Below are 12,464 nucleotides of genomic sequence, written 5' to 3'. Positions count from 1 at the left end.
GCTCACACAAAGCTCATTCAAAATATGGCAGATACAAATCTGATATTAAAGCAGTTTAATCTCCAAAACCAACCATTTAAAAGTATTTTAAAAGTTAAAATGTCAAACTAAATAATGTTAACTTTATCATTTGAGCTGTTAATTTGTTTAAATGGTCATTGTGTGTGTGGAAGGGGGGTGGATACTTTTCTAGGTGGATGAACTTCTGGTTATGTTTGCTCCATGTAAACAGTGCTTTACAGTTAGTAACTCCCTGTCCCTTTTCTGGTAACTTGATTAAATAAATCTGTACAACAGTCTAAGTAAATATTCATGACAATGTTGTAAATGAGTAAATACAGGTGACTTGATTTGATATTAGTCTCATATAAGTCTTATGGCTATAAAGAGTGTGTGCTTCAATGTACCTTAAGCTTAGTCATGAAGGTTTTTGGCTGAATATTAGCCATACAGTGTTTTCTTTTAGGCTTTACTTTGTGGTGTTCTGGTTTAGGTGGCTTATTTTACGGTTATCTTTAATACAAGAGAAGTGTTGTTTGGTCAATATTCTGTCATTTAAAAAAAAAAAATTATGTGTATGTTAAAGGGTTAGTTCATCCAAAAATTAAAAATATCCCATAATTTACTCACCCTCAAGCCATCCCAGGTGTATATGACTTTCTTCTTTCAGCCATCACTCTTCCGCTGGAACTAGACTTGTATACGGCCATTACCGGAAGCCAGTGAATAATAGTTTATTAGGTTATAAATATAGATTTTTTTATATATATATAAAAACGCATCGCTTCACTTCAGAAGGACTTTATTTACACCCTTGATGGATGGATGCCCTTTTTGGGCTTCAAAATATAAGGTACCCTTCACTCCCATTATAAAGCTTGGAAGAGCCAGGATATTTATAAATTTTACTCCGAATGTATTTGGCTAAAATAAGTCATATACACCTAGGATGGCTTGAGGATGAGTAAATTATGGGATTTTCATATTTGGAGAAACTAACCCTTTAACTGTATGTAAATGTACAGTAATTTTAGTAAATTTTATATGCTTCCTTTTTGATTTACCCAGTGTTGGTTATTAAAGCAGAATAAAACCATTCTTCACGTTATATTCTCCAGATTTCTCTCTGTGGATGTGCTAAAGTTGAATAAATCCGGTCTTTGAGCTAAAATGAGTTTGACACACCTGATCTAAAGTCTACACAGCTTAATAAAATACACTTTTTTACATATTATTTTCCCCATAGTAGTGGCATTACCATTGTAACTATTTGAAAATGCCATTTCTCTGTGGCTGACAAAATATGAGAAACAGGTTTCGAGAAATCTTAGATAGTTCAGGGATTCCATGGCAAAGGTAAAGTAGCTTGAGATGTTTTCACTTTAGAATTGACCGTGTAAATGTAGTATTGTCCCTTTGGACAAACTAGGTTGCAACATGCTGGTGATCACTCATACTGCATTTCTACTTTATCATACTTTAAAACGTTGTTGATGTAACAATGTTAGGTTTATTTAGTCATATAAAATGATGATTTAGAGTCAAATTAAACCTTTTTGATTGATTTACAATACTTTGAAATCTTTGATTTCCATGTAATTGCTTTTCTAGTGAATATAGTCATCACGCATTTCATAGATGGACTGTTGAACTGTGTTGTACTATATCTGTGTGTGTGTACAGGAGTTTGAAACCTGGGTGAAGAATACAGATGAACATGGTTTCGTGGTGGTGTCGTTTGGTGCAGGAGTGAAGTATCTGTCAGATGACATTGCTCAGAAACTTGCTGGAGCCTTGAGCCGTCTACCCCAGAGAGTCATCTGGAGGTACTGCCATTCATTCCTTCATTCAAGTGATCGGTGAACCATTTTACCAACAGATCAAGTCCCCTGCGTATCATTCCATTAAAGTTTTTTTCTATCGCAAAGTATCAATTTGCAACTGATATGGTGGCGGGCCGCTGATAAGCCTGTGGCTACAACTTACTATTTTGTTTTCCATTTCCAAACCAGTAAACCCTCATTGAAAATCATTTCATACTGTGGTTGTGTTTAAAACTTTCAGAAATACACATTCATTACAATGGGTTCGGAGACAAATGGTCTCTAAAATGGTATACAAATTGCCTCTGAAACCCTCACATTAAATTATACAGGAATTGTGCATACTAGTAGTTCACCCAAAAATCTAAACTTCTGTCATTATACACTCGTCATAAAACCATATGACTTGAAATTTTTAATTACAATAAATGGGGACTATCCAAAAGTAGTTCATATTGTGTGCTATATTTCAAGTCATCTGAAGCCATATGAGCTTTATGTGAAAAATAGACCAAAATCTAACCTTAACTATTAATATAGAACCACTTTAATGACACTGCAATCATGATAATTTTCCTTTTTGAAGCTTGTAAGCCTCAGTCCCCATAAGTAATAATGCCATGGAAAAGATCAACCAGCAGGTCTGGAACTACATAAGGGAATTAATTATTTACTTTAAAATATTTAATAAAATGTATACAATAATTTAGGGAATATGAGATGTGATGCTCTTATCAGTTAGTGGAAAATGTGTCACAAGTGCATGTAAACTTTAAATCTCTCATTGAAGGAATTTTGTTTCTTTATGCCTAAATAAAAATAAAAAAACTCTTTATATTTTCCCAAGTGAAGCTGTATGCTTATAAATAGCAGCACCTTTTGTTGTCATAGGCGTTCATATTGTCATGACTCCCGTAGTCATGCCATATAATCTCAGTTGCTTTCTTGCGTTCATGCAAATGTGCCATGGCAAGACTTTACTAATGAGGACTCTGTTGGGAGTGGAAATGCCCAGGGAACACACACATACCAGATAAATAGAATGTACAGATAGACAGACACACTCCAGTGATCCACAAAATATACCACTGTTGTTACGTGATGAACATATGGTCTGAACTCTTTCTTTCTGACATGTGCATACATTTTAGTGATGGTAATTAGAGTCACTGACTGCTGTCAGGTTTCTTGGTAACTGTTGAATGTTTGTCATTGGGTTTGGCACATACTTGCCTGTAGGCTGTGTGCATTTGCCCACCAGTGACAGAGAAGACATTTTTTTCCCCAGTATGCCTCACTCCTCTGCTCTCACAATGTATATTTGATGCTTTAAATAACTTACAAATTCTTCATATTTATCAGCTGAAAATTGTCGCATTCACTAGCCCTAGATGGCCTGAAAGGTGTTTAATGTTTTTAAAGAGCCTATAGAAAGAGCTGCCTGTATCTTACTGAATTCAATCTCTCTGTAGGTTTTCTGGAGTTCCTCCCCCAAATCTTGGCAACAATACTAAACTAGTAGACTGGATGCCTCAGAACGACCTGTTGGGTAAGTATACATCCTATCTCTCACTAAATAAAAATTCATTTTTAGAAAGTCATATGAAGTTTGAATGTTCCCTCTGGAAATTTTGGCAACACTAGTTTAGGGTCCAATTCTCACAATTAACTATTGCTTATTAGCACGCCTCTTACTCGGATATTGGCTGTTTATTAGTTCTTATAAAGCACATATTAATGCCTCATTTAGCATGACCATATTCTACATCCCTTAATTCTACCTAATTCTAATGCCAAAACTTAACAACTACCTTACTATTAATAAGCTGTAATTAGGAGTTATTTGAGGCAAAAGTCTTGATTAAAAGTTAGTTAAAAGTGAGAATTGGACCCTAATCTCAAGTGTGACCAAATTTTTGTTTCAATCCTCCATACTTTTTTTTAAAAGAAGAAATTACTACTTTAGGTAAATTCAGCAAGGATACATTAAAGTGATCAACAGTGACAAAGACTTTATCATTGTTACAAAATATTGTATTTCAAATAAAGGCTGTGCATTAGAAATTTGTGTTCTTCATTAAGGAATCCTCAAAAAAAAAATGTCCACAAAAATATTAATTAAGAAATGTTTCTGAAGACTGGAGTAATGCAAAAATTGCTAAATGCTGCTGAAAATTTAGATTTACCATTGCAGGGATAATAATAATAATAATTTACATTAACAAATTTCAAATTGTAATAATATTTCACAATATTGCTGTTTTTCCTGTATTTATGATCAAATAAATGTAACCTTTGTGAGCTTAGGGGAATTAACAACACAACAATCTTACCAATTCCAAACTTGCAAACCCTGTTGGCTAATCATGTTTACTTTCTATTTTTACTTTGAATTTACAGTATGTTAAGTTTAAAAATATAAATTGAATTTAAAAACACAAAAATTGGTCCACCAAAAAAAACTTTTATGCAGTTTTGCCTCTCAAGTAAATTATACCTTGTTTTAAGGCTGTTTAGATATTTTTACGGGAAAACCTTTCTTTTTTTATTAGTGTGTCTGTAAGGGAGAGAGAAAGCGTATCCTCCTCACTGCTCTTTTCTGCATCTCTTAGGATAATGTCTCTGTTGTCTTAGAGGACACAAAGCCTGCGTGTGTGTTTGTTTGTGTGAATGAGTTTCTGTCTCAATGTGCACCATGGCTTGAGGTCACAGAGGACCTTTATGTCTCCATCATTCTGTCTTTTCTCTCTTTCTCTCACTGTCTTTCTGCTGTCCGCCACACTTCCTGTTCTCTGAATGACCTAGTTGATGCATCCTGTGTTTTGGTCTTCCATTAGTTTGGTCTTTTCATTCAACCATAAGTAGCGACTAGAAAACAGTCCCATACGCAAAGCCGATAGACAGGGTGAACCCAAGACATTTCTTCTCTGAGGACCCTCAACTGTTTAACACAAACACCTATTTGTTTGTTTGAGTTTCAGCTGGACTAAACTTCAAGATCAGTGACCCCTGGTCAAAACTGTCTGAGTAAACATCAATGATTTAACTTTCATTTTAATCAGAGCCTGAAATGCACTTAAACACACTATAGAGCTGAGCTTTATACATGAAATGATACAGTCCTGCTTCATGTCAGTACCAGTGACAAACTGATACACACTCCAGCCTGTCCTTGAGAAGCCTTGGAAAAATTTACACAAAATTATTTAAATGTTTCCTTGATTTCCCTATGTGTCTTTTAAATGTATTTTTAAAGAGATATGAGAGTACTAGATAGCTAATGTACAACTAGCGATTCTGAAAGGGTCAGTAAAACTCTTTGTTCATTGTAACTCATTACAGAGGAAGAAGTGTTAGCAGGCACGGGGAGGAACGAGTACAGACAGAAGCAACTGAATGAAAAACTGCTTACTATTAGATCAAGCTTGTCAACTTTAATTTTATTAGAATTATGGCAGTTTTACTTTATAGTTTTTCGTATTTTGTGAGGCACACATCACTATTACTGTCTCCTGAATACAAAACCCTCAATATCGATCATGGTGTGTAACGCATCTCACACTGTTTATGCCATGTACAGTACATGAATTATACATCTAATTGCTTATCAATGACAGGTGTGCCTTTACTTTCCCAAGCAATCAGACTCGCAGATGATAAAATGGGCAAATCAGTTATTTGGAGAGTTAAAATGAAGGAGACAGAATATTATAGGTGGGCTCATTATAGGGCCAATAACCACCCAGAACACCTTAGGCTACGTCTACATTAATCCGGATACATTTGAAACCAGCGTTTTCGTTTCAAAACGCTCATCCACATTAGCGGTTTTAAGCATTTTCAAAAAGTTTCTCGTCCTCACTGAAATGATGGAAAACGCTAAATTCACGTGCGTAAACCCTCATTATACAGATGGAACAGACGAAATAAAAAAATTGTCACGGCACATTCTGGCAGGATCATTTTATTTAGCACAATATCTCACCATTCAGTGATGCATCCAGGTCACATTCACTCACCATTATATGTTTGAAAACGCAACTGGTCTCATGTTTTGCTGCAGGACAGCAAATGTGAATATATTTTCTGTCATATTTGCAGGACTGTGATATCAAGAGTGGGCAAAGTATCATATTTTAACAACTGTGTGAAAGTAAATAACACATAACAGGCACAATACCGGTATAAACATGAATATTCATCGGTTCAATGCATCACATGACTAAATGTTTCATCGGTTTCAGATGCCTTCATTTTCACAGTCCACACTACAACACGAAAACAGCGTTTTCAAATGTATTCACTTTGGAGTGCGTTTTCAGAAAGTTCATAAAAACGTCATCTCAGTGTAGACAGAAGGCCGGTTTCAAACAAAAACGTGTTAGTGTGGACATTTAGGAACATCTTTGCAACCACCTAAGAACACCTTAGCAGCTACATATGCCCTGACAGCCACCCAGAACATCCTAGCAATGTCTTTGCAACTAGAAAACCACATTATCTGTATAGCAGATAATAAAAAAAACACATTGGCATCTGCACAGCAATGCCCTGGCAACCACCCAGAACATTCTAAAACATCTTTACAACAACTCAATTTTTGGTTGTTTTTTGTTTTGTTACCATGGTAAAAAGGTGCCATATATCCAGTAAACCTGTTGTTACTATGGTCTCACTCAAAATGCCACAGTTAAATGATGATTACAATACAGAAGCTATGGTAAATGTTCAGGGATTCATGGTATTTGTTTGTAAATTGCACATTTTTCAATATAATTGTAGTTTTTTTCTCACTCACATTGGATCTCTTGTTCACCCACAGGACAGACAAACACACGGGCCTTCTTGAGCCACGGGGGCTTGAACAGCATCTATGAGGCCATGTATCACGGTGTGCCCGTGGTGGGTGTCCCGCTGTTTGGAGATCACTATGACACCATGACACGAGTTCAAGCCAAAGGCATGGGCATAATGCTTGAGTGGAAAAGGATGAGTGAGGAAGACCTTTATACTGCCATGGTTAATGTCATTACAGAAAAAAGGTAAATCATAAGTGTATAAAATTAATTAAGTGCATTGTTAAGCATACACACACACACACACACACACAAACACACACACACACACACACACACACACACACACACACACACACACACACACACACACACACACACACACACACACTGGGCCCTATTTTAACGATCTGAAACGCAAGTGTCAAAGCGCAAAGCGCAAGTAACTTTGTGGGCGGATCCCGGCGCTGTTGCTATTTTCCCGGCGGGATAAATGATTATTGCGCCTGGCGCAAATCTAATAGGGGTTGGTCTGAAGTAGCTTCATTATTCATAGGTGTGGTTTGGGCGTAACGTGAAATAAACCAATCAGAGCGTCCTCTCACATTCCCTTTAAGAGCCGGCGCGCTTGTTCCACGGCGGATCGCTATTATAAAGGCGGATTTGCCAGCGCACGCCAGGAGCAGTTCACAGCCGAGGAGGCCGACGTTCTCGTCAGGACCGTAAAACTCAGTGAAGTGACATTGGGGATGATGGGAGAAACCCACCCAAATTAGCTTCGGTTAAACAGGCGTATAATAATCTGGGTAAATGTGTAATCTAGATTTATGCCTATTTCTTCACATCTTCACGGACACAACAATGATTTCCCTCGTGTGCTAATATTTTTCCTTGTAATAATGTATGATTTGCAAAAATGAAAACTGCTGCGTCTGTTTATATTAGAGAATCAAAGTGGATGCGCGTTAACACGCTACATTATGGCCAAGCACGCGCCCTTAAAATACCATATCACTAACGCGCAACGCGCCACTGTCTTTAGACAGTTTTTTTTCCTGATCAATGGCGCAATTGCTTTCTAAACCTGGAAAATAGCACCAGGGGAGTTTTGCGCCGGAACACGCCTCCTCTTTGCGCTGAACCGCCCCCGCGAGCGCAAGTTCATTCCCTAATTTACCGACGTGCGTTTGTGGAGGGAAAAGTCCGCTGTGCGCGGGTGCAAAATAGGAATGATACATGCGTCGGTGTTCAAAGTCAATTGCGCTGGGTGCAAGATAGGGCCCACTATCTGACTGCAGCCATTGTAAAATGTTTGTCAAAAAACAGGTAATACAAATCCAAACCCACACACACACACAGTCAGGTTAAATTTGAATGACTGTGGGTTACTCAAGTTTAACGATAAACAAGACCGGTTGAAGACCCCGCAATGGTGTCAATATTTGCAGATCCATAGTGTTTCTACAAATCAAATGGAACCAAAGCGCAACGTAGTCTAAAAGAAATAGTTTCTAGAGACTGAATTTTAGAGCTTTTAGTTGTATTAACCCTTTAACTGTCACTGTCCCGTATACGGGACACCTACGTTTACCTCACTATATTACAATTAAATCCTAAATTAATCATGACAAACTATATATTGTTGGAAAAGTCTAAGACTCCTTAATAGATATTTCAGCACTGTTTTTTGTTACAAATTATGCAGGAACAGTAATAGATGAATTTATGACAAGAGCGCACCTCAAAAAAATCTACATCATAACAGGAGTTCTGACCTTTGTCACAAAAAAGTCGACGCACACACTTTTAGTCATTAAAATGTTGGTTTTCATGCTAAAATTTCATAAGAAAACATATAATCTAGTATTTGTCAATAAAAAAATTATAAAATAATATTATCTTCTAAAAATTATAATATATATATATTATCCTCTAAAATATGATATTATCTTTTTTATCGCCTTTTTTTATTACATTACATATTTTAGTAGTTATCATAAATTAGGTATCATTTGAAAGCTTACGATCTCAGAATTCATCCTGTGAAAACTGTTTTGAAATTGGACATTGTGTTACCATAGAAACATTACTCTAAATTATTGTATCAGGCTCCTCCCCTTTTGGGCATCATTATGTTTCATAATTTATGATCAAAATATTTTCTAATCTTGACAAAACACATATTGTCAGAAAGGTCTGAGTCTCAATAATCCATATTTTGTGACAGAAGTGATATTTGGACAGAAATTGATACATTTATTATGGCAGAATGCATACAGTTAAATTCAATGGAATTTAATGACACCCGGAGGCTACTTTTGGTAATACGCCTAAACAAAATCTCATGGGAACTTCAATTTTTATGATATCAACTTCAAATTTGGAACACACCTTGGTTAGATTTTTGGCTTTGATTTTATAGTAATTTTATAGTAAAAACTATTTTGTAAAATATATATTTTATATAAAAGAAAAATATTAAATAAATTATATTGGATTTAATGTAAATTTAAACTTCCATAACTTTTTTATACTTTAATTTTTTGAAGTGCTTTCACATCAGCAATAATCTGTAATTTTTTCCCTTTAAAACAAGACCAAACTTAGGTCTATACTCCAAAGCATTCTTGAATTACAACCATTTTAGCTTGAATAGTGCATTTTAATGTCCATTCTCAAAAAGGGGAGTGACAGCTAAAGGGTTAAAGAGACAGTTCACCCCAAAATGAAAACTAGTGTTTAGGAAGAGAAACTATGGTACAGTGCCATCTTGTGGCCAAGATTAACATCATGTTGGTGTGCTTGTGCTGTCTTGGATGTTCTGAAACCTCTCCATCTCTCTTTCTATTAAGGTATCGTGAGCGAGCGCAGTTGCTGTCTCAGATTCATAAAGATCAGCCTGGTCATCCAGTGAATCGGGCAGTTTACTGGATTAGCTATATACTCCGTCACCACGGCGCCGATCACCTCCGCACTGCTGTCTACGAGATCCCCACCTACCAGTACTTCTTATTGGACGTTTCCGTTGTGATAGGAGTGTGTCTGCTTCTTCTTGGCTACTGCCTATACCGAATAGGCAAGTGCATTCAATCACGAGTGGGGCGCGGTTCATCTCCAGGGGAAAAGGTGAACGGACACTGTCATAATGGAATTCCCAATGGCAAGCACAAAAGAAATGGCCATGTTAGAAGTACAGATAAGAAACTAAAGTAAAGCACTAGGAGAAATCAACACTAACGCTTTACTAAAGAGAGGAATTAACTATTCTTCACTCAGAGCAGGGCCTATCCAGGAAATAAATACATGGGTCAATAAAGAAACAAACCAACCATTATAACAATGAACTGTAAGCCAAAGTAAGGAAGAATGGAAGGAAACCTGAAAACATAAATGGAAAACTCCTGAGGACGGTTTTTTCCCTGTTGAGTGGAGTTAATGTTCAATGGTTCTGAATGTTGAGTTTATCCTTGTGGGAAAAGCAACGGGTTTGAAGTTTAGAAATGAGTGGTTTTAACAAGAAGTTATCATGGGGCATCAGGTTTCACTACATCCAAATACAATAAAGATCTCTATCTATTTATATAATTTTTTTTTTTTTTTTTTGCGCACAGAGCACTGTTGACTGTTGTGCACTGAATTGAATTTATGTTCTATATTTATTTCTCACGCACTCCGTTCCGTCTTCATTTTCATTTCTTAAGCAAAATTAATTCTTGGACATTAGCAAGCTAGCATATTTGCTGATGTTTAAGTTGCCAGCCTTGCCTTAATCTTTAAATATGTGTAGCATGTTTTTGCTAACTTACAACTTCATTCCTTGTAGAGATAAATCTACACAAGCTAATGCTGCTAATTGCTATATTGCTAGTTATCTATGCAAAATGCTATAAGCTTTGTTGAGGATAGTTAAACTTCAAATCTTGCTTCCATTTACAATAATTTGGGATTCTGAGAGCTAGTACACTAACATTCTTAGAGCATCTTTACCACTTTTCCCCTTTTGTTTTGTTATTCCCAGCTCGTGTCATTTAATGAATTGATAGCACAACTTTAGTTTCTCTTCAGAAGGGAAAGGGATCACGTGTAACATCCCTTCACACAGTCCTCTTGTTCGCAGATATGGGTTCAAATGAGCAAAATTATACATTTTATTTGAATTAAACCATTTATCCTATTATGTTGCTTTATGGATGTTTAGGTTTTAAAGTCCTCAGTTCATCTTTACTGTATGGTTTCTGTCATTAAGCAAATCATAGGAGGAACAGTAATTTTTTTTTTCAAACGCAGGAAGGGTATACAGAATTTTTATGTGTGAGTGCCTGTGTGTCTCAAAATGTCCCAAACAAACTAATTTTTTTATTATAACGTGTATCAGACTAGTGTTGCTATCAAAGCAAAAGTCTGTTTACTTACATGTTCCCACAAATCAATAGGCCTAGTATGACCTGGAGGATTTTTGTACTGTAATTAACATATCCCATGGTGCTCTACTGCTTCTTCTAACTTTCAGCCATTTTCATCAACGGACTTTCTGTGAAGGGTGATTTTTTTGGGTAACATTTCAATCTAACATTTAGTTCGGCAACTTTTCAAAATATGTTTTGAAGTGGCAATAAACAGAACTTCTGCAAATTATTTGTGCGTTAAAGTGCATTCTCACCCTCAGAGTTTTTATTTTATTTTTTAAATGCCACTGGACAACCTGTTATAAAATCACATGCTGGTTTTACAACTCAATGTCAGACTGAACTGTTGCCTAATGGTCTCAGTTTGGAAGTGTATAATTGTTTTAAATGCACCACAACATTTGAAATGCACTTATTTTATCAAAATGCAAAGTGGTACGTTACATTTAAGTTTTTATGAATGACTATGAAATTGTGGACATATGTAAGCCAGTAGGCATAGTTATTTGCATTAAGTGGAGTTTATAAAGGTTATCAGCTCTCGAAAAGTGTTGTATAATACATAAGAACAGCAACGTCATGTTCTACCACTGGTGATATACTGTGTAAACAATATTTTTCCCAGTTCACCAAAACACCATCACCTAAAAACACAAAACAAAAATAACTGAAATGAAGAATTATTGAAGTCATAAAAATTGTAAACTGTTTTTACCATGAGGTTTAAAGCATTTATTGAGCCAGGCACTGTTTTAGACTGCCCATACTTTAAAATACACTGGCTGCAAATGCATTAGAGCTATGACTGGTGAAACAGTGACGCACACTCGCAAACTTTGAACATTATAATTATTTTGTAGTTTGTTTTGTATGATTTTCAGTATTAATATTAGATGGTTAACAACAAAGCAAAAAGCTGCAGATGGGCTCTGACATTAAAGGCTGTGTGTGTGTGTGTGTATGTGAGTGGTTATAGATTGTGAAACATGTATGCGTATAGATTTGAATGGGGTTGCTTGAGCCTACTTGTGCCCAGCTTTCACTTTATATACTGATGATTTAAAACCAATGCTCCAGTTCACAGTACATCAATGTCTTTCCTGTTTCCTGATCAAGTCCTTGTAGAAGTAGTTGTTAAAAAGCTGCTCGCAGGAGTTTAGTCTTTTCTTCTTTCTTTTTATTCATAATGATTTCACGTGTGTCTGTGTTATCATGTACATAAAAAGACAAACAAAAGTACTAATGCTAAATAAACATTAAACATTTTGTTTGCTTATTCTTGTCATCTGATGATTTTCTCTTGTGTAAGATTGTGTAAGAAGATGTTGCCACCTGTAACACCAATGGAAATTCAGTGAGCTAGTCTGAAAGTCACGGGGCACATGCGTGGTGTCAAGTTCCACTGTCCTGAAGTCTCGGTTTTTCTCATGACCCCATTG

The 12,464-nt window shown here is 36.1% G+C and overlaps 1 protein-coding gene across 1 annotated transcript in view; it reads left to right on the top strand.

The window, feature by feature from the left end:
- The window catches only part of ugt8 (UDP glycosyltransferase 8), a 27,596-nt gene extending 15,132 nt beyond the window's left edge, over positions 1 to 12,464 (top strand). The window contains exons 3-6 of the mRNA XM_079616954.1: positions 1,684 to 1,826; positions 3,296 to 3,372; positions 6,646 to 6,865; positions 9,472 to 12,464. Of these exons, the coding sequence (XP_079473080.1) occupies positions 1,684 to 1,826; positions 3,296 to 3,372; positions 6,646 to 6,865; positions 9,472 to 9,832 (801 nt within the window). The 3' untranslated portion in view covers positions 9,833 to 12,464. The remainder of the gene's footprint in view (positions 1 to 1,683; positions 1,827 to 3,295; positions 3,373 to 6,645; positions 6,866 to 9,471) is intronic.

This window comes from Phoxinus phoxinus (genome assembly GCF_949152265.1).
Source record: "Phoxinus phoxinus genome assembly, chromosome: 6".
Lineage (NCBI taxonomy): Eukaryota > Metazoa > Chordata > Actinopteri > Cypriniformes > Leuciscidae > Phoxinus > Phoxinus phoxinus.
Note: the sequence above shows the minus strand (reverse complement) of the source record. Positions and strands in the feature narration are given on the sequence as shown.